This window comes from Pleurodeles waltl, chromosome 9 (genome assembly GCF_031143425.1).
Source record: "Pleurodeles waltl isolate 20211129_DDA chromosome 9, aPleWal1.hap1.20221129, whole genome shotgun sequence".
NCBI lineage: Eukaryota > Metazoa > Chordata > Amphibia > Caudata > Salamandridae > Pleurodeles > Pleurodeles waltl.
The window spans coordinates 885,249,593-885,272,808 of NC_090448.1; the positions used below are offsets into that span (position 1 = coordinate 885,249,593).

At 43.6% G+C, this 23,216-nt stretch overlaps 1 protein-coding gene across 2 annotated transcripts in view; it reads right to left on the bottom strand.

Moving 5' to 3' along the window:
* Positions 1–8,728: 8,728 nt before the first annotated feature.
* The window catches only part of LGMN (legumain), a 95,070-nt gene continuing 80,582 nt past the window's right edge, over positions 8,729–23,216 (bottom strand). For both annotated transcript variants that reach the window (XM_069208210.1, XM_069208211.1), the window contains exons 11-14: positions 15,780–15,980; positions 14,766–14,936; positions 14,040–14,107; positions 8,729–9,683 (exon numbers count right to left, since the gene is read on the bottom strand). In XM_069208210.1, coding sequence (XP_069064311.1) covers positions 9,641–9,683; positions 14,040–14,107; positions 14,766–14,936; positions 15,780–15,980 — 483 coding nt within the window. In that variant the 3' untranslated portion in view covers positions 8,729–9,640. The remainder of the gene's footprint in view (positions 9,684–14,039; positions 14,108–14,765; positions 14,937–15,779; positions 15,981–23,216) is intronic.

Sequence of the window (23,216 nt, forward strand, 5' to 3'; positions counted from 1 at the left end):
AAATAGGTGGGCGACAGGAGTTGCTAAAACGCAGTAGCCTACATCAATTTGGGTGACAAGTATGTTTTTGTTAAATACCACCTGTATCCAGACTGAGCAAAGAAATTAGATAAGTAAGGAATGCCATCGCCACGATGGCCTTGCTGTTTCATAGACCACAACTAACCTTCCAATTGACTGTGGTAAAATGAAAAACCTTTGATTTTGTACTTCTGTACAAATCCAGTTGTTTAATGTCTAATGAGATTGGCCTGCAGGGCAAGTGAGGGTTGCTTAGATAAAATTATAGCAAAGGTGGTAAAAGAATGTGAGTTTTAGAAGTGAAACGTGGCTACTGAAGTGAAGAACAGCAAACATATGGGTCGAGTCCTCCCACGGAGTGACTGGTTAAAACTTTTATTAGTGAGAAAGAGAGCAAGAGACACGACGGGTTGAAGGGACAAGGCCTAAGTCAGAACCCATTATAAAAACTCTGTAAAAAATGCTGCTAATACAACTTAAGTGTGTTGGTGAAGAAGTGGTTTTAACACCATTTTAGTGATGGAGAAAACACTGAATTAAAGACAGAGAGTGCTCTTACATCACACTGCAGTTTTAATTCAGCTTATCTGATTCCAGATAAGGAGAATGAGAAACCACGGAGACAGTTATAGCCTTCCTGTGTTTTTCGATAAGACTCATCGCCGTCTCTGGATTGAGTAGTAACAGCTTTTTCGGTGTGCTTCTCAGTCCATTGCCTCTTTATTTCGCTACACACCCATGGTGGCAGATTTCAGACCTTGCTATCTTAAGCACACGCCCCATGCAGCCCCTCCGAAGCGTCCAAGTAAAAGATCGAGGCCCAGATTTACTAACATTTTCTGTTGGGTTGTCGTTTTTAACACAAACGTGAAACAGTGTGGTGGTGGGATTTACAATCAAATGCAAATCCCGATCTGCGATGGAATGTAACCCAAAGTAACGCAAACCTTGTTTAAAGATGGTGGTGCATTGGCGTTCCCTTGACGCCACTCATGGGTATTGACACAAATCACTAACTGTAGACCCGAATATGCAACAAAAATCCCATGCACCCTCGAAGAAGACGTAACGAGGAGAAAGGTTTTCATTTTTCCTCATGGTTCCCAGTTTGCCTGCGTGCAGCATTGTACGTCACACAAAACATGGTCTGGCTTTCTTAGTAGAACGAACTTAGGCCCATATTTATACTTTTTTAGAGCTGCGTTTGCGAATTTTTTTTACGCAAAAGCGGTGCAAACTTACAAACTACAACTGTATTTTGTAAGTTTGGGCCATTTTTGCACCAAAAAGCGGCGCAAATGCGGCGCTAGAAAAGTATAACTATGGGCCTTAGGGGCATATTTATACTCCGTTTGCGCCGAATTTGCGTCGTTTTTTTCGACGCAAATTCGGCGCAAAACTAACGCCATATTTATACTTTGGCGTTAGACGCGTCTAGCGCCAAAGTATGAGGAATGAGCGTCATTTTTTTGCGTGAACGCCTTCCTTGCGTTAATGAGATGCAAGGTAGGCGTTCCCGTCTTAAAAAATGACTGCGACGCAAATGCGTCGTATTTATACTCCCGGGCAAAAATCACACCCGGGAGTGGGCGGGGCAAAAAACCCTGCATTTGCGCCTCTTTTTAACGCCTGGGTCAGGGCAGGCGTTAAGGGACCTGTGGGCTCAAAATGAGCCCACAGCTGCCCTCCCATGCCCCCAGGGACCCCCCCTGCCACCCTTGCCCACCCCAGGAGGACACCCAAGGATGGAGGGACCCATCCCAGGGACATTCAGGTAAGTTCAGGTAAGTATACATTTTTATTTTTTTTATATTTTTTTTTGGCATAGGGGGGCCTGATTTGTGCCCCCCTACATGCCTCAATGCCCAATGACCATGCCCAGGGGACATACGTCCCCTGGGCATGGCCATTGGGCAAGGGGGCATGACTCCTGTCTTTACTAAGACAGGAGTCATGTAAATGGCGTCTGGGCGTCGTTAAAAATGGCGCAAATCGGGTGGAGGCGATTTTTTAGCGTCAACCTGACTTGCACCATTTTTAAGACGCCCTAACGCCATTTTCCCCAACGCCGGCGCTGCCTGGTGTACGTGGTTTTTTTCCACGCACACCAGGCAGCGCCGGTCTGCTAGCGCCGGCTAACGCCATTCAATAAATACGGCACCCGCATGGCGCTTCAGAATGGCGTTAGCCGGCGCTAAACTTTTTGACGCTAAACTGCGTTAGCGCAGTTTAGCGTCAAAAAGTATAAATACGGGCCTTAATGTCAAAACCTATTTGGGTTGATCTGCCCAAAAGGGACAGTACTCAAAGGCACTTCTTATTTTTCTCACTCTGAGTACCGGCACTTCTCTGCTGCCAAGGAGAGTACCGGTACTCATGAAAGGTAGGCTCATTAGCTGCTAGTGCTGGTGAGCACTAGGCTGTCAGAGGTGAACCTGCCTCTGACAGCTAAGGTGCTGCTCTAGCCCTGACCCGACCGCCGCTGAGCTATTCAGCAGGGATTATGGGCCTAATGTCTGGCTATTCCCCATCACGCTCTGTTGACAGAACAGGGTCCATTCAGGCCGTGCACTGTCAATCACATTCACACTACTGTGTGCATATGTGCAAACACAGGAATTGAGGCATTTCCGCTGACAGCGACAACCAAGAAAGCCATGGGAGGAAAAAAGTTTAATATGGCTTTAATCCCTTCCGAGTCTTTTACAACGAGGGTCTGCTTAGGTGTGTGTGTGTTTGCCTGCTTGTATGTGTGTATTTTTCTGTGAGAGAAAAGCGAATGAAAGAGGGAGCGAATCGGGACACTTTAAGGAGGACTTTGTGGAATGCTTTGTGTGTGTGTCTGCTTGTTTGTGTGTGTGTGTGTGTGTGTGTGTGTGTGCATGCTCGAGAATATATAGACCCATATTTATACTTTTTTAGAGCCGCATTTGCGTCATTTTTTGCCGCAAAAGCACGCAAACTTGCAAAATACAGTTGTATTTTGTATGTTTGCGCCGTTTTTGCATCAAAAAGCAGCGCTAATGCAGCGCTAAAAAAGTATAAATATGGGCCATAGTTCTGTGCAAAACAATAGCAAATAACAGTATGGCATTAAGAAGCTGCAAATATCACAAAACAAAAGAAATGTTAAGATATAATTGTGTTTTGCTTTCACTGTGTGTAACAAGTTAACTTGTTTTATTAAAACACATTTCTCATGTGTCTTGGTGTGTGCTGCAACTGGTATATAAGTCATAAAGTATCCTCGTGTCTTGCTCTTAGCCCCGCCCCTAGCCCCACCCACCACACTACTAGCTCATGTTAATGAGTACCTGAACTTATTTTTTTTTTCCATTTAAGGCACTGGCCCCGATAACATTCCCTTGACGCTATGCGAAGTAAAGTGGTGAAAAGCAGCTTTTCCACTATGAGATAATCACATTTTGGATAGTAAATGCCATGCATTTTTCTGTGCTGTGTTGGATTGGAGCCTTGGTAAATAGATGGCTTTGTATATGTTACAAAGATGCAAATGCCTATTACAGGTTCTTTTTTATTTGAACAAATAATTGACGTGAGGTGACCAGCGACCTCTACTGGTGAGTCATGGTGCACTAATCCTGAACACAAGTATGTTTTTTTAACCGCTTCTGTAGCAGTGGTGTGCCTGCACTGTACATGTATGACTGCATGCATACCCTCTTTGTTTTACACTGTAGGATGTTCGTTGTCGCAAGTACTGCTCTTTTTGCAGGTACACAGAACCTGGTCGACCAGTCACCGTTCTCTTATTATTCTGGCTAGGACGAAGAAGCTACTGCAGTGCAGAGTAGGCAAATCTCACATTCCTGCTGAGGCTTTCTAGCAGCATTAGCTAATGGCGTTTCTTGCGGTAGCCAGTAGAGGGCCTCGTGATACCTGTTTTGAGCAGCCCCCTAAAAAAACTCTTCAACAATTAACAAAGCCAAAAAACACCCTCGCGCTCTGATGATGCATGGTTTACTTGCGATTCCTTATTTCTGGCTCTCAGCCCGGCACGCAAGGATGAGTCCTAGATGTGTCAGCAGGTTTCGCAAGACTTCCATATTCTGAAGACTTTAACCTACTTTATGAACAGTTTCACAACTTTTCTTGAACAGATGCTGCATCTGGTGACTTCCCAAGAAACCAAAGAGTTACGAAATGTAGACGAGTGATTAACAAGAACTGAGAAAAGAAAGTATCACATGGAACAGCGGTTCCCAACCTTTTGACTCCCGAGGACCACCACTGAATCACTACTGGAAGCCAGGAGACCCCCAAGCAATTTGTACGATTTAAATTGCAAGCATTAACACAGTAATTCACAAAAATACACAAACAAGTAAACACCACGCAAATACTTATATATTTTATAAAGAAAAAAAATATGCGAAAAATGTTAATAGGAAGGTTGGCGCTGCATCTCAGAAACTAACTTTTCAATGGTTTTATTTAGGAAAGCTAAATCCTCAGGTCAGGTCCTACATTCCCCAAGCAATTTCAGTTTTAATTTTTTAGGTACATAAGGTCTGAGAAATATGTTTCACATACGTATGTCATGGGGAAAGTAAGTAAAACCATAAGAGCCTCTCATCTCTTCATTGCTTCTCTGTCATGTGTAATTCATTTCTTTTATAGCACCTCTTATACCAGTGTAGGGTGTCAGGCACTTTATAGGAGACTACAAGTTGTAGGATTCACGTCATCCACACTGGTAGGTAATTTCTAAGAGTGTTTGGTTTGGAGAAGCACAAACTCAGGATTCAGAACATAACACAGTGGTTAACCTTTTTTAACAGCATAAGGATGATGAAAGAATAAGAAAAAAACATAACTTTGTCATTTGTGCAATGCGGTGTGGATGCAGCTCTTTGATGGCAGGTCATAAGCAGTACACTGTGCTAGATTACAATTGCGCCATATGAACTGTGCAGTAATAAAAGAATCTCTGTGATAAAAGTAGTAACCCACTGTGCTATGCGCATTAAATACTATTCTTTTCATGATACACGTTCTTTGCAGCAGGCATATTAACCATCTGTGCAACCTTAGATGAATCAAAACTGTTACTAGACAAAACTCCCACATCTCTTCATCAGGTACATTAACCACCAGAGTTATTTTGAAGCTTTTATGTTTGCCTAAAAGCTGCTGCATGTACAAGGAACTCTGCAGTGCTTTTAAAACTGCTGCACAAATGAAGTAATAAATATAAAAACACACACAGTTCTTTCGAGAGGCCCCAGCTGGAGAAGTGCCTTCCAGCGGGCTCAGGCCTCGGAATGTGTCACAGACACCGGGGAGTCCACGGACCACAGGTTGGGAACCACTGACATGGAGGAAATCTGATGATGAGGCAGCACTGGTTGTGTACTTTCACACCCTAATCCTCCCACCATTTTCCCCACAGACCCCCAACTCCGACTGCCAGGATAACCAAATTAAACACTGTAGATCAGAGCTTCTTCACCTTTTGGCTTTGCTGTAAACCCACGGAACAACTACTGGAAGCCAGGAATTTCTACAATTTGAACTTCAAAACAGTACACAAAACTACAGCAAGAAATACCCTTCAAACAAAAACACAAATTATGACATTTTAATTCACAAACAACATTTAAAAAATCAAAATTTTAATGTGAAGGTTGCAGCCTTAAGAAATTAGTTTTATTTCTAAAAGTCAAAGCAGTATGCTGGATTCTAACATATTACTGCCTTTTTTTGCTCCTAATGGCAGCTCTCTTTTTAGTGGCGCACACCAGTGCGTTGAAATTACATCTCCGTTCTGAAAAAACATATTCTTTAATTTAATGTCGTTAATGTTGGTCAGTAATCAAATATAGGAAAAGCAGAATAATTTATAACAGTATTTAGTTTGTGAGATACAGCAAATGTATGTAAATGACTGCCTGGATCAAGCTGATGGAACAAGTCTCCATAATCTTTGTGACTATTACTTCTAAAGTCACCCTATAACCTTCTTCACGATTAAGAGTGATGGATCCACGAGAACCATCGCATGATCTTTATTACAGCATCCTCATTAATGAATTTGTGGGAAAAGATTACATAAGGTGTGTAACTGAATTTCTTCTCTTGATTTCAAAATTTTTCCCAGCAACCAAACTCTTCCAGTTTGAAACCTTAAACTTCTGGCATCACTCCATAAGAAACAAGTTACTTGCCTTTGGTAATGCTCTTTTGGTGGGTACTCTATCTAATCGCAGATTTCTCACTTTGTGGATGCCCCCAGGTGCGAGACTGGGTCCGGAAAGGTTTGGAGCATAGCTCTCACACGCCAGTGGCAATGGTCACTGTTGCAAAATCAACACATCCAAGCTATGGCTAAATCTGACACAGATCATCTCGAAAAATTAAAGAATACTATAGTTGAGGAAGGAGTATTAGTTTTTAACACAAACTGGGTTTTAGTGCACTTAAGCAATGCGCAAACAGAGGAAGAATTTTTGTCTTTCCATATAAAATAAGAAATACCAATTAAAACTGGGTGGAAAATGTACCAGGAAGCAGAAATGAAGGAAGACTGAACAAGGTAAAATAAGCTGGACAGATAGAAAATACGTAGAAAAGAAAGTTAGATACAGCTATGCCATGAGAGGGGGAGTGGGAGAGCTAAATTAGTTTTTGAATGATAGAGTTTAATTTTTCTTAAACTGTAGATCATCTTGAAACTGAAGGTCATCGCAAACAGAGTTCCACGGCTAAGGAGATTCCCTGCGGAACAACTTGCAAAGACAGTGGTGGCAAGTGAATTGCCTGGATTCCAATTTCAGATGTTCCTCGTGTCTAAGATTTTACTTTCCTTCTGAGATGAGGGTGCTACTAGGACTATGGCTTAAGGAAGTCCAATCAGGCAACATTCGCTAAGTGAATTCGAGAGACGACTAATGATTGCACCTCTGAGCTACGAACCTATAGGCTTTAGATTTTTTTTAACGGAGTGCAGATCTTGAATAAAACTACTTTTTTTCTTAGCGTTTTTATGTCAAGGGCCTCCCAAATAACCCTTCAAAAAACAGATTTTCCCCCCACAAAGACGTTTTTTATATGCTGTTGCCAGCCCACCTATCTTTTTTGTTCCTGTGACTAGCCTTCAAGCCAAATGACTACATCACGAGCAATGAGACACAGCTGATGAATGATAGTGCATCCCAGAACCTTGAGAGACATCTGATAAATAATCCCAACATACCCATTAAAGTACATCCAGAGCCTTGAGATGCAGCTGATGTAAGATCCCAACAGCCCCACGACAGTACATCCTAGAACCTTGAAGGACAGGTGATGAATAATCCAAATAGCCCCATTAAAGTACATATAGAGACTTGAGACACAGCTGATGAAAGATCCCAATAGCCCCACGACAGTACATCCTAGAACCTTGAAGGACAGCTGATGAATAATCCAAATAGCCCCATTAAAGTACATATAGAGACTTGAGACACAGCTGATTAATAATCCCACTAGCCCCTTAATAGCACATCCCAGGAACTTTAGAGACAGCTGATGAATAATCCTACTAACACCAATACTGTACGTGAATGACTAAGCCTCACAAGTTAGCATGTACATCGGAGAACCTCCTAGCGACAGGGAAGGTAGGTAGCCCACACACAATTCACCATAACAAGCAACGTCAGTAGAGCTCCTTGGCCTGGATTACACAGGCTTTGACATTCACACTGAGGGGCATATTTATAATCTGTTTGCGCCGAATGTGCGCCAAAATTTTTGACGCACATTCGGCGCAAACCCTGCCCCATATTTATACTTTGACGTCCGACGCAGCGGGCGTCAAAGTTCCACCATGTGCGCCATTTTTTGGAAGGGGGAACCAGCCTTGCATTAATTATATGCAAGGTAGGCATTCCCTTCCAAAAAATGACTTTAAGGCCTGTGCGCCTTATTTATACTGTGATGTCATTTTGACGCACAGAAGGGGGCAGGCCTTAAAAAACAGCGCCCAGCCTGATGGGCGCCGTTTTTTAACGCCTGGGTCAGGGCAGGCGTTAAGGGACCTGTGGGCTCAGAAGGAGCCCAGAGGTGCCCTCCCATGCCCCCAGGGACACCCTCTGCCTCCCTTGCCCACCCCAGGAGGACACCCAAGGATGGAGGGACCCATCCCAGGGATGTTAAGGTAAGTTCTGGTAAGTTTTTTTTTTCGTATTTTTTTTGTGGCAAAGGGGGGGCCTGATTTGTGCCCCCCTACATGCCACTATGCCCAATGACCATGCCCAGGGGACATTAGTCCCCTGGGCATGGCCATTGGGCAAGGGGGCATGACTCCTGTCTTTGCTAAGACAGGAGTCATTTCAATGGGGGTTGGGCGTAAAAAAAAATGGCGCAAATTGGGTTGAGGCCAAAATTTTTCCTCAGACCTGACTTGCCCCATTTTTTGACGCCCAAGCTCCATTTTCCCCTACGCCGGCGCTGCCTGGTGTGAGTCATTTTTTTTGGCGCACACCAGTCCGCAGCGCCGGCTAACGTCATTCAATAAATAAGGCGCCCGCATGGCGCTTTGGAATGGCGTTAGCCGGCGTTAAAATTTTTGACGCACAACTGCGTTGGCGCAGTTGTGCGTCAAAAAGTATAAATATGGGCCTTAGTGCACAGCGCCATTGTGTTACTTTATAAAGAGTTACTTTAAACGTTCCGGCTGAAAAAAAAACTGCATACTAACAGATTTCAGAAACAGCCTTTATTTCACTGCCTTTCACCTTTAAAGCGTAGGTCATTTGTTATCATAAATTTCACAACATCACATGGGACATTCTTGTGTCAGTGCAACAGTGGGTGCTTGACGGCTGCATCGGATTTAAAGCTTTAGGATGAAGCCAGAGCTTCACGAGTCAGAACCATGTTTTTACATCTGCATAATCATTTACTAAACTAAAAATGCCTTTACAAGGGACACAGTCCTCTTTTTCAAGGCTAAGGCCAACACTGTTTTAAGAAGGATAAAACCCTGGTCTACCTAGGTTTAAAAATCAAAGTGGAATTAACTAGCAAGAGTGCTAGCAGGTTAAAAAAAAGACCAGAAGGCACACGTTTGTAAAAACCTGGATGCCCAAAAGCTGTTTTGATGTTAAAAAAAACAAAAAAAAACAGTAAAGCAGCATGTTCGTTTGAAAAGTGCCTACTGGAAATCACATTATTCCAAGTCGTAGCAAAGCTGAAATCAGTAGTGCAAAGGAACACATTTCAGTCCAGTACAAAAAAATCATCTAAGTGCAGAGGTTGCGGTCAGTGGATTAATTTCAGGCACCCCAAGTTCGGAACATTCGTTGCTGGAAGGTATTGTCTAGGTTGCATATTTTATCCTATCTGGAACTGATTCATCATTTGCGATATATGTAGCTACATTTCAGGGGTGTCTGGAGAAAGTTGAGCCATTGCAGTGAGATCTAATGTATATATTGTCATTCCAGGTGAGAGCTACGTCAGGGCGATTAAGCACCAACTTCCCGGAGTTCAGGGAGACTTGGGTAACAGGCTTCATTTAGGATTACTGGCACGCGGTCTAAGGAGCAGTACTTATTCCGGGGCACAGGAATTTTGATCCCCAGATCACGGAAACACGGCTGCATGTTCGGATTCAGTTCCACTGCAGGCACTCCATGTTCATGGCCTGCTGAATTCTGCAAGAGAGATGGCAAAACATCTGTCAATCAGGTTCTCAGTGCAACTCCCCAGTTATTTTACAACGCATAATGCCCCCAAGCCCCTCTAAATGATTAGATTTTGTGGGGTTTCTCCCCCACGCCCGCCCAACAGCGACTCATCACAAAGAGCCTCTCCTCCCTTGTGACTAATATCTCCAACCCTCAAGGAGGACCTGAAACTAGACAGCTGACCCAAGAGACACAAAACGTCAGCAGGTTCACTTCTGCTTACTACTCCGCTCTTGTGGTAGCCGGGGAAAACGTTTTCTGCATAGCTGAAGTCCAAAGTTGTTCCCAAAGTGCACTGCAGTTGCATTACGCCTAAATGTGTATATGGTAACTGTCACAGTTTGGTCACCACTGGTCTTTTAAAAGTCAGAGTCGTTGTAAGTGACAGGAAGCACAGGTCAGCAAGGAGCGAGAAGACTGCATGGACACACAGTCCCATGAGGGGGTTTCTATTTTGAAATTTCGACCCAGCTTTACATATGGTGTACACTCTTCAGGGTCAAAGGAACAAATCAAAGTGGAATTAACTAGCAAGAGTGCTAGCAGGTTAAAAATCAGGCTTTTTTTTTAAGTTCCCTTTGGCAGGACACCTTCAACCCTCCAATGTGAGTGTCTAAAATTCCTTCCTCACAAAACAGACAGCACCCTGGGAGCTTAGATTCAACTTTTCTCATCACCTGTACCATTGGTACAGTCAAAGACTGGAACAACAGCTGCCTTGGTCATCCCACACAGCAGGAGGCCAACACATCGTACATCATATCATATAAGGAATTAAACAAAAGTAGGATTATACAAGGCCTACTTCATAGCCATTTTGCTGTAGTTGAAAGACTACTTTATTTAGACAAGAATACTAATAACAAAATCACCGAAACTCTGAACATCTAAGTCCGTATAAAGGGTTACTGAACCAAAGATTGAGAGAGACAACTTCTTAAGTTATCCCAAAACCTGACAAAGATCACCAATACATCTCAAATTTAGACCTACCTTGCTTCTTGCTTCTAACTCACAACAGCAACATGCATACAAATAAACTGCCCTAACTTTGGGAAAGAGTAATACCAACAATTATTTACCCATTTCTAGCAGAGTTTGAAAGAGGGAGATTGGGAAGTCATAACCCGTGCCTCTAGCGACATCTGTATCCGTGATCATGGATATCAAAACGTCTTTGAAATGGTATCTAAGAAATTTGTCAGGAAAGGGGTGGAACGATTCAGGATTTGTCAGTTCGTTTTTGCTAATGTTCATAGCCTCTCAATCTTTACAAATAGTTTAACTACTCTACCATTTTACGTAGCACAAGTATTAAGCAAGAATGCCTCTCTCACCGTTTCTTTGTTGAAGACCTTTGAACCGCACATTAGTATTAGTTATGCTTCTTCATACAATGTATAAAAGTGGAAAGGTGCCGAAGATGCTTAGGCAGATGATATAATTCTCTTTCTATATCCCCCAGATTCCTCCAAAACAATAAATCGCTCGCCTCCCTTCTCAGATCCTGGCATCCCCACTTAGAATCAGCCTCTCTATGGTTGTCACTCTCTGCCACCGACCCTGCACACTGCTCTGCTGTCTTTCTGCCTGGTGTGCACCATATGCCTGCCACATACATGCAAACATATCCTACAAGTTCTATAACAAAGAAATGAAAAATTCCAAATAACGCTTGTGACATATGTTTAAAGGTAAAGTCTTTTATACAAGCAAGAACTGTAAAACTCGATAAAATAGAAGGATGTGTCTCCTAATTATGAAACAAACCTCTTAGGAAAGCTAGTAACTGCTGCTGTGTTCAACTGCAAACTAAGCATGCTGCTGATAATAGTTTCTGAAATCTATTTCATGTTTTGGATAACATGACAAACAAGTAGGGGAAGACTAGCAAAAAGCCTAGAATTAGCTTCCAGAAATTACCAGCCCTAAACCAAACAGGGGAATTAACGTCGCTTAGTTACATACTTCCATATAGAGTTCAAAGCACATAATGCAAAGTAATAATTTAAAGAGTGTCACATTAAGTAGGCCCATATAGATCTGTGAAACCTGAAAACAGCACCTTCAAAACGACAAACCAATTAGATTCAAATAGATTTAATGCTGCGCGACAAGCCCTTACGCCAAAAAAACGGGGAATAAATATATTATAGTAAAACACAAAACACTAACATAAACATAATGGCAAAATGCAAAAATCCACACAAAGACTTACTTAATGATACTACAGAAGGCCACGAAGCCCACTAACTGAACTGCATCAGAGGATATCCTGGCCACTGGAAAGCTCCATTCATACGCTCTCATTAGAAATGGGATCGATGTACAATTCCCTTAATCACGGAAAGTCTAAGAGGTGCCCAAAAATAAAGCCACTGAAAGGCACACATATATGCTTATGTTCACCTATTGGAGTTTTCTTTCTGGATGTGGTGCATTACATATTTTACTGACCAGAGATGTTATGAGAAATGCTTTCAAAATAAACATACTGCTTGTACAAGATCCTCCTACTTGTCTGGAGTTATTATTTTGACCCTTAGTAACACTGAATTTTTAGAACTATTTTTAGATTTCTTACTTTACTTTAATTAAAATGTTCTTTTATTTTTCATTTAACTTTACATTTTGTTAATACCCTCTTTTAACACAGTGTAGAAAGAATGAGGTGTTCGGGAAGCGGGTTTGATGGGATGCCTAGGAATATAGCTAGTGAAGTGAGCTTGGTGCTATGTGGGGGAGGTGTTTAGGATGAAAGCACTAGCATAGAGGAACAAAGTAGGTCTGTGACCGTGGGCAAGGAGAAGTGTAGTGGATGGGGGAAACATTCCTATGATAAAGGTAGGAGACACGTAGGGTGATGCAAGAGTGAAAAGATAACATGTTCCCACGGGCAGTGCATAGTCATGAAGCGTCCAGGTGCATGGGACATGGTAGGCTGACCTATCTGGTGACACTGATTAACAGAATAAATAGGACACATGGTGGCCAAACACCCTTTGTACTGTTTATCTGATTTTCTGGGAACCAGGGATACATCAAATTCGCCAAGGTTCACTGGATGCAATTAATTAAAATTCACTATGTAGCAATCATCAGTCATGCAATAGTTACATTTCACCTAATCCCACTGACCAGAGTGATGAATGCATTTTATCAAAGGTCACTGTGAAGTCATCAGCATAGTTTATTAACCATACAGTGGACGTGCAACACAAGCAAATCCACGAGTATTCTGGAAGGACACTCTGTAAAGAGCACTGGCAGTACTCCAGGAAAAGACACTGGGTCAATTGCTGATGCAGCTGTCTGGTGGTCTGGAGACCCAGTGGGGCAGGCCGTTGTTGGGGACCACAGTAGCTCAACACAGATCTGCCTTGCAGCAGGGAGGAATTCTATAGATGGAGTATGGGTGTTCCCATGCATCCACCCATGGTTTTTGACACAATCCCAGATTTACTAAGGTCCGAACCCTGGGACCGCGTCAATAAGGTGCACCTCTCAGACCCAGCCATGACAATAAATATCTTTAGTTTTCCTTGTTACTTTCTCTATCCATGTGAACTCCGTGCTGCAGCACACATAGAAAGAGGAATATGCTTTTAAAGATTGGTTTTGTAAACAAAGGCTTCCCTTCCTTCACTAAAACAATCCTGCCAGTGCAGACAGAGAGCAGAAATATATCTTATCTTAGTAGATATGGCACATTTCTGCTCTCCCCCTTTCAAGCAACGCAGTCAGCAAGTTGTCTTGCTCTTCGGTGTTGTGTGGAACAATAGTAAATCTGTCCCCTCCCCATTTGTCCATCGCCCTGCAATTCCAGATACTGTTTAACATTCATCACACCTCGCTACTGCTTCAACCTGATGTACTTTCGGTTTACCTGTTCCCTCCAGAATTTGTCCAGCCGATCCCAGATAAAAACAGCAATTCACAAGCCCCTAAAGAGAACACTCACAACCCACCGCCTCCCCTTAACCCTTCTGGGCAATACAACTCCTGCTTACAAAGTAGTCGCATTCGCCAAAACCTCCAGAACCGCCAGATTTTGATGGCCATGCCGTTTAGCAAACTCTGGACAAAGATCGTATTGTGCACACAGTCAGTTCAATACTTAAGGATAAGAGGATAAAAAGCTACACAGGAACAATATATAACGAGGCAGTCAAGAAAAGGGATACATGATCTGTGGACAGCATAGTGCAGTAGGGGTATTTACAAAACTGCGTAAGTCAAACTTAAAAAAAAAATAGCACAGTTCTGCGCTCATGCATACTTTACCGATGCTCAGTATTTAGAAGCTAATACACAAGTACGTACTTTTCAACGGGGTAGCGTCCCTCACAAAGATTGACAAGAGCATAGAGGTGTCTCAGGGCATATTCATACTGTAAAAGGAAGGAGAGACTTTGATTACGTTATATATTTCCTGCACTTACACAGCACACTTCCACCTCCCCCCTCCACAGTTTTCATACTGCAAAAGGCTACTAGGGTAATGAGAAGTAATGGGAAAATACTTTCTTTACGACAGTTCCTCTGAATTCAAAGCAGCACAGTTACTCACAGAATACTGCTGAGTACTTATCAGAGTTCAAAGTAGTCAGTCCGCCGTCACAAAGGCAAAACATTACCAAAGCATTGGTCGGCCATGTTGGTGTACTTAATACCTAACAACAATAGGTACAGATCTGATGTCTAGATATTGAAAAGTGCGGTCTGGATATGGAGTTGCAGCAAGTATGGTTGCCCAAAGGGATCATTTTTCTTCAGGGGCTGCGAGAGAACTGTGTCCCTGAGGCAGAATGGATGGTGGAACAAACCAGTGTCTGGGCTTGGGGCGGCAGACATAAAACTTTGGGGACCGCAGACTGTAAACTCCCCCAAGAGAAGGTGATGGACCTGCAGGGTGACACAGGCGTGGTGAGTGCCACGTGTAGGCGGAGCTTTCACAGGGACAGCGGAAGACCCCGGAACAGAGGATGCTCCAAGTGGAGCTCACGGGTGGACACTCGAGACTCTAGATAAAAGCCAGAAGGTGCTCACGGTAGGAGAGTGCCAGTTGAAGCAGCGGGTTTTGAAGTGCTCCACAGCCGCCCTGTAACACTTGCGTTCATTGATGACCAGTCTCTCCGTCAGAATCTGCTGGGCGCGATCATCCGACCCCGTTACAGAGTGCACAATCTTCTTCATGGTCTCTGCAATTAACTGCTTTGCCTGAAACAATGAAACAAAGTTTAATGATAAATGTAGATTTCACGTTGAAATAAACAACCACACCGAGTTTTAGTAAAAAAAAAAAAAAAAAAAAAATAGAACTTGAGGACAGCTTAGGGTCCTATTCGTTGGTAAAGTGAAGAAGCCAGGACGAAAACTTAACACTCCTGCTTCTGCAGTCTTTAACTTAAACACACTGCTGCCCAGAAATAATAGTACCTGTTACATACCCGGAGTCCCCCTCATGCTAAGTAAAGAGAGGGCCTTGGAAATACTAAAGAACAACTTCTAGCCTAGGATCTTCAACCACAGAGATCCTAGTCAGGTAACCAGCTACAGTAGTCAGGCCTACATGACCTGCTAGTTTCCACTTTTACTCTCTCACTGAAATTCCCAGTCAGCCTGCTCCCAACATTTTAAAGGTAACATCACAAACATGTTTTGGACAACTGCTGTCACATGAACTGAAAAAAACCTCATACACAAATAAACACCACCTTGAGAAATGCAGCTGCCAAAGAATAAACACAGCAGCAGCTCCTGCCTCAAGGCAAACTCTAGGCAATGTACAAGGAGAGAATTATAGAATTCACACACCACAGGTCACTGGAAATAACCCCAAAAACAGAAACACTGCATTACCACAGTAACATTAGTTACTGAGATGTTAGCGACTGTGGGTTTTTCTAGGTAAGGATTAATTCCTAGAAGAGTTCATTTTAGATTGTGTAGTGGGAAGATTTGACCAAGCACAGTGATACAGCAGTCACCACACAAAATGATTTATATGGTTGTTTGAGACAAACAAAATTGCTCGAGTTGATTTTCTTTGCACACTGTTACCTCAAGGTGTGCCTTCATCTCTGTCAGGATGGCCATCGCCTTGTAACGATCATTCGTGGCCATGAATTTTCTCTTCATGATGGCAAGGGGAACATCGGGACTGGGGATGAGGTCTAGTTGCTTCACTGGCAGCAGTGACATAGGCAGAGCAGATTTACTTCCGGATCCCTGGAACGCCATCACTTTCATTTGGGAGATTGTCTGAAAAAATACATACAAAAAGGATAATTCAACATATATCTTCTACATAGCGTATCCGTTTGGGGTTATATATGTTTTTCAGTTTTATCGTGCTGCTGTACATCTCCATTAAGTTTTTAATAGTCAATCCTTGTTACGGGCGAACGTATATTTCCACTAAGTCTATATTTGTAGAATGTATGACTGTTTCATTTTAAAAAGACATGGGGGACTATAGTTATTGAATGTGGACGGGATAGAATCAATACTGACACAAGTTACCCTGGGATGTGATGTGGGGGATAGAATGAATATGCAAATCCAGTTATAATCGTTGGGAGGCGGAAACTAGGGCTGGAATCCCCAACAGTAACACATGATGATAGGTGGAAATAGAAGTAAGAGGGTTTTACTAAGTTTCAGTTGGAAGAAGTTTCGTCTTGGAGAGGAGGAAAGGTGGAAATAGATAGAGGCGGGCAGGAGATACTGCGAGAGACACACACAAATTGCGTTGGACTACAAGGGTGGAAATCTGATGAATAAAAGGCTTACACCATCATCACCTGGATTGCCCGGGGTGTGAGCACTCTGGATAAGAGGTACAAAATTCACAAGTGGGGACTTGGTTTAGTTCTTCTACATGAATCCCACTTTACCACAGTAGGAGGGCAACACCTTCAACCTAGATGGAGAGGGCAAATATATGCAATGAGTTACTCATAATATGCTTGGGAGCAGTGATTTGGATGACCCATGGCAATTGTGTAATGGAAATGTCGCTGATTAACAAGGAGGGCAGATATGTGTTCACAGTCAGTAGACTAGATGGTATACTCGTACTCCTCGTAAGTCTATGTTTTTTATTCCCCTAATGTATTAAAAAAACAGCAACAGCAAATAGTGAGGTGGACTAACCTCCCATTCCTATTGAGCAGGGAATTCAGTAGTATGATAGTTCTAAACTGGCACACAACACACCCTCCACTAATCCAAGCACAAATGAAATAGCAAAACTCTTGAGGCAATGGATCCGTAACTGTAATCCAGTGGATATATAGTGGGATAGATATCCCTCGATAAGGAATACTCATTTTATTCACTTGTACATGATCTGCTGGTAAACTTAGATCATGTAGTATGTTCCAGGTTTCAGTGTGGCACAGAATATTTGTGGAGGACATTCTCTCACCATAACCCCCTTTACACTAGTATCAAGTGGGGAAGACGAGTGGGACGGATCCCAACATGATGAATGGAGAGAATAATGCTGGAGGCCACAGTCATCTGTACTGCTATTGAGGAACCCATTGATCATTATTTCAGAGATTACAAGGCACTGCTTCATCACTGCTCACAGAATTAGAAATATTCAAGACTGAAGTTAATGGACATTGTATTCAGAACACTACGGGAACTAGAAGACTGTTGGATCAGGAGTTGAAAATCAACCTGGGCTTAAGAGTAATATGCCACCATATTAGAAATGCAAAATTGCATGGTCTATCCAGCATCCATGATGAAAAATGGAGAGGTATAAGGCTGGCAAATTGCCGGCATGGGGGATCAGACCTGAAGAAAAGGCAGAGCTGTTGACGGCATTAAAAGATGAACAAGGGGTTAGCGAGCACACAGCAAGGGATACATAAGGCAGTTAATGAATACTACACCAGGTTGTACAAAGGGAGAAACAGATACCCCAAGAAGAAATAGAAAGGTACCTGTGAGAGGTAAGGCTCCCGCATATAGAGCAAGGAACATTGGAGAGAGTGGAGTTAGCAACACTGGCTGCGGAAATTAAAAGACCTATCTTGGCAGGGAAAATACCAGTAACATACTCCCACGAGAGTTATACAAAACATGCGTGGAACCATCTAGCTCCTAGGCTTGTCACACATGTTTGAGAAGGGCCACTTGCACCCCTCACCCCCACAAAGGTCAGGCACTGATAATTTTGATATTTCTTCCGGTGGTCCCCAGACAACAGCCTCTGGAAAGAGCATCATACCAACTGCTAGTCATACTGAATACATATTATAAAATCCTTGGTGAAATGTTGCCACGCGTGCACATGGTATTTCAATCTGACCAAAATGGGTTAATCTTCATTGAATAAAAGAGGCTTGTTTCAAGTTATGGATGAAGCCTTACTGATTAACCAAATTCAGTAGTGCTGGCTCGAGATCTGGAAAAAAAAATCTTAGATTCCCTAAGCTGGCAGTATCTGTTTTGGTACTCAAGATGTTCGAACTGGGAGGAAATATAAGGTAGATCTCACCACTGTACACTAACCCTGTGTTCGCACAGGAGAAGTAATATCAGCCCCCTAGAGTGTTCCCAGAAGAAGGAGAAGGATATGCCCAGTGGCCCCAGTGCTCTTTGCCCCTCCAGAGGGACGCGCTGCTGCTAAACTAAGCGATGAGGTACAGCAAAGAGAGAAACCCTTCGAGAACAGCATTCTTATATTCATATAGTATCCCAAAAAAGCTGATGATATGCTATTATAAATCAAAGATCAGGACTGGAGATAAATTGGTTAAAACTATATTGCAACCCACTCTGTACAGGACGAAGGCAGGATGCAGTTAGTTGAGAGGGGAAGGAATGAAATGGGTAGTGAAAACATTCATGTACTTAGGACGGAGACTATATCACACAGAAACAGATTTTCTTTACGGCAATATATTGGGCTCTATCTCAGCTCTGAGACTGCAGGCTTCCTTTGGAAGACTTTGCTGCTCTCAGTGGCAGAGAAGATTGTCCTCTCAAAAACAGCAGTTTCCTCAACTTCTGTTCTACTTCAGCGATCCCCAAATGGTGATTCCCTTGAAGATCTTTAAGGAATTAAATATACTATGTTGAGCCTTGATTTGAAACGCGAGTAGGCATAAGGTGCCATTTGGAAAGTTGAGACTGCTGATAGATCGAGGCGGAACTGGGGGCCCAGACTTTGAACTTTACAGGCTGTCAGCCCAAACACAGTGGCAGACCCGGTAGGTAGACAGATGCAATATATCTCAGGTGAGTGCTGAGTTAGAAGACGACTAGGAATAAAAAAATCACAATATAAGCTGCAATTGCCAAAAGCGAAAATACAGAGCACCCCTCCCAGATTGGTACGAGACGGCCAAGGACAGGAGAAGTATGCAATATGCAATAGCATTTCCTTTGATGGGACTTCCTGAAGAACTGGGCTACGACTCAACAAGAAAACATCAACACTCAGAGATGGCAGTAATCATTAAGTTAGCAGACCTCTTGATGGACAGTGAACTAGCTACATCTGAGGATCTGACAGAGGCGATTGGTATCCTCCAAGGAAAATTCCTAAAACACGGAGCCATGGTTAAAAGAATATTTAATACACAAGAAACAGGGGAACTAGAAACCCCAGAGCACGAATATACATAAGCAATATAAAATATGGGAAATGCGAGAAAGCTAATAATGTGGCTGCAGCAAGCCCCAATGGAGTGGCAGGAGCAACACTGACATGGTTGAAAAACCAAGTGGGGACCAGATGTAGAAAGAGAATTCATGTAGCAAGGGGAGAAAAATGGCATCCCACAGAAGGCACCAGGCCACACCAAATATAAAAAAGTATTCAGTTCAATATATTACATGGAACATACATGGCCACTCTAATGACTGGTGAGATGTATGGAGCAGCGCCTACAAGTTGCCCATGCTGCAGGGAGACACAGGTAAACGCATGATGTGGACATGCACTCTGATGGCATGAGATCATGTGGGTACTCACACAGGTAACAGGACGTAAAGATTACAATACAACTGATTAATGGGTTCTGAGAAAGGGATCACACCCTAAAAATTTTAAAGGTGGGCAAAAAATTGTTGGATCTTGAACTTCTACTTACAAAAGAAAATATTACAATGCATTGGATGGCAAAGATGGGTCCACCTTGTAGGAAAATGCCACTGTTGGCATGATCACCCCAACGTTTTGCCTAGTGTTGATGCCAGCTTTGATTGGAAGTGTGCTGGGGCCCTGCTAACCAGGCCCATGACCAGTGTTCTTTCCCTAAAACTGTACCTTTGTTTCCACAATTGGCACAGCCCCGGCACACAGTTAATCCCTCTGTAAAAGGTACCCCTGGTACCAAGGGCCCTGTGGCCAGGGAAGGTTCCTAAAGGCTGCAGCATGTATTATGCCACCCTGAGGGGCCCCTCATTCAGTACGTACACACTGCCTTGCAGCTTGTGTGTGCTAATGCAGAGAAAAGACAAAGTCGACATGGCACTCCCCTCAGAGTGCCATGGCCACCAACCTGTGGCATAAGTAAGTCACCCCTCTAGCAGGCCTTACAGCCCTAAGGCAGGGTGCACTATACCACAAGTGAGGGCATATCTGCATGAGCACTATGCCCCTACAGTGTATAAGTCAATTCTTAGACATTGTAAGTGCAGGGTAGCCATACTGATTATATGGTCTGGGAGTTTGTCATTACGAACTCCACAGCACCATAATGGCTACACTGAATACTGGGAAGTTTGGTATCAAACTTTTCAGCACAATAAACCCACACTGATGCCAGTGTGGAATTTACTGAAAAATGCACACAGAGGGCATGTTAGAGATGCCCCCTGTATGTTAACCCTACTGCTAGTGTAAGGCTGACCGCTCTATGCCAGCCTGCCACTTCCACACCAGTTTATGACCACATGGGGTGAGTGCCTTTGTGCAATCTGTGGTCAGAAACAAAGCCTGTCCTGGGTGGAGGTGCTTCACACCTCCCCCTGCAGGGACTGTAACACCTGGTGGTGAGCCTCAAAGGCTCAGGCCTGGTGTTACAGTGCCCCAGGGCACTCCAGCCAGTGGAGATGCCCACCCCCTGGACGAGCCCCCACTTTTGGCGGCACGTCCAGAGGGATAATGAGATAAACAAGGAGGAGTCACCCCCTCAGCCAGGATGACCCCTAAGGTGTCCAGAGCTGAAGTGACCACCCTCCTTGAGAAATCCTCCATCTTGCTTTAGAGGATTAGGACCAATAGGGATAGGGATGTGCCCCCCATCCCAGTGGGAGTGGTCACAAGAGGGGTGTAGCCACCCTCAGATACAGAAGCTATTGGCTACTGCCCCGGACCCTAACACACCCCTACATTTAGTATTTGGGGGCGACCCTGAACCCAGCTCTTCAGATTCCTGACAACCTCAAGAAAGAAGAAGGACTGCTGAGCTGAAAACCCAGCAGAGAAGAGTAGGAGACAACAACTGACTCGACCCCAGCCCTACCGGCCTGTGTCCTGCTTCAAAAAGCTGCAAAAGAAGAAACAACGCGTTCTGCAGGACCAGCGACCCCTGGGGGCCTGCCTGCATCACCGAGGTCCAAGAAACTTCTGTGGACAGCGGACCTCTCCAACAAGAAGACAAAGAAACCATCTTTAAAGAGACTCTCACCTCACTCTAGAAACGTGAGTCCATACTACTCTGCACTCGATGCCCCCGGCCCGTGTCCAGAGAAGCCAACTAGCCAGAGAGGATCACCCTGGGCTGACGTCTCCAGATCCCAACGACGGCGCCTGCAGAGGGAATCCCGAGGACCCCCCTGACTGCGGCTGCCAGGGACGAAGATATCCGGCGCCTGGAGAAACACTGCACCCGTAGCCCCCTGGCCTGAGAGAAACCGACCACTGGTGCAGCAACGACCAGAAGGCGGAACTCACCCGTGCCTAGTCGGTGGCTTGCCAGAGAAGCCCCCCTGTGCCCTGCCTGCAGCACCTAAGTGACCCCCGGGTCCCTCCATAGAGTTCTATGGAGAACCCGACGCTCTGTTTGCACACTGCACCCAGCCACCCCTGTGCCGCTGAGGGTGTGGTTTTTGTGTATACTTGGGGCCCCTCCAGTGCTCCTTTAAACTCCCTGGTCTACCCTCCGACGATGCGGGTACTTACCTGCAAGCAGACTGGAACCGGAGTACCCCCTTTCTCCATAGGGGCCCACGTTACGTTGGGTCCTGTTTGACCTCTGCACCTAACCGGCCCTGTGTTGCTGGGGTTATCTTGAACTCCCAACAGTGGGATACCTACGCCCCGGAGATTGAACCCGTAAGTTTATTACTTACCTCAAAAACTGTTCTTTACTTACCGCCCTCAGGAACTGTTGAAAGTTGCAGTGTCCACCTTTAAAATAGCTTTTATGCCATTTTAAAGAAAACTGTGTACATTGTTGATTACATTCAAAGTTCTAAGTATTACTATGCAAAGTACTTTTCATTTAATGTACTTACCTGCTAAATGAATCTTGTGGTTGTAGAAATAAATTAACAAAATAATATTTTTCTATATAAAAACCTATTGGTCTGGAGATGTCATTGAGTGTGTGTTTTCACTTATTGCTTGTGTGTGTACAACACATGCTTCACACTACCCTCTGATGAGCCTAACTGCTCGACCACACTACCACAAATAGAGCATTAGTATTATCTATTATTGCCTCTGTCAAGCCTTCTGGGGAACCCCTGCACTCTGTGCACACTTTATCTCATTTTGATATAGTATATACAGAGCCAGCTTCCTATACACCCTTAACCATTAACCTTTAAGAGCAGTGTTGAAATGGACTGCATGAGAAAGTCAAGCTCTTCATAGTAAAGTATCATGAACGAAGAACAACCCCCTCCCCCAGCCTCCCACCGGAACACTGCTTGAGCCCAGGAGAGAAGAGGAATATTACATTTACAAAAATAAAAACAAGTGTAAGAACAGAAAACTAACCCTACAACAAGCAGACCCTGATGCAGTCACAGTTGTTCATGCCGCTTAGAGTCCCAACGCTCCTTAGATAATCAATGAGAAAAACAAAAAGCACGTTCTGTTGCACACAGCAGCAAATACATGCACCTTGGTTAGAAAATTGTTTAATTAGAGATCGCTTACTTATCTTAGCATACAGAGATGACTGAAGAAGAGTACATGGAAATGGTAATTATAAAAGTGTGTTTACTGAACTACATTGTCGAAATGAGAAAATGGGAAACGTTTTTTCTAAAAAAAAAAAAAAAAAAACTCTGTACTCGTGTAACAACTTGTAACTGTCTCAGAATATCTAGGGTACCTTGTTCCACTATTTCCATTTATTAAGTCACAAATTGCAAATGCTAAAAATAATTCAATCTTAATTTAAAAATATTTTTCTAGTTGTGCTTTGATAAAACATGAGAAGGTCTACTCCACTTAAAATAAGAAATTACTTTGGAGGCAGGTGATGGGAGATGTCTATTCACATGAGTGGATGTATG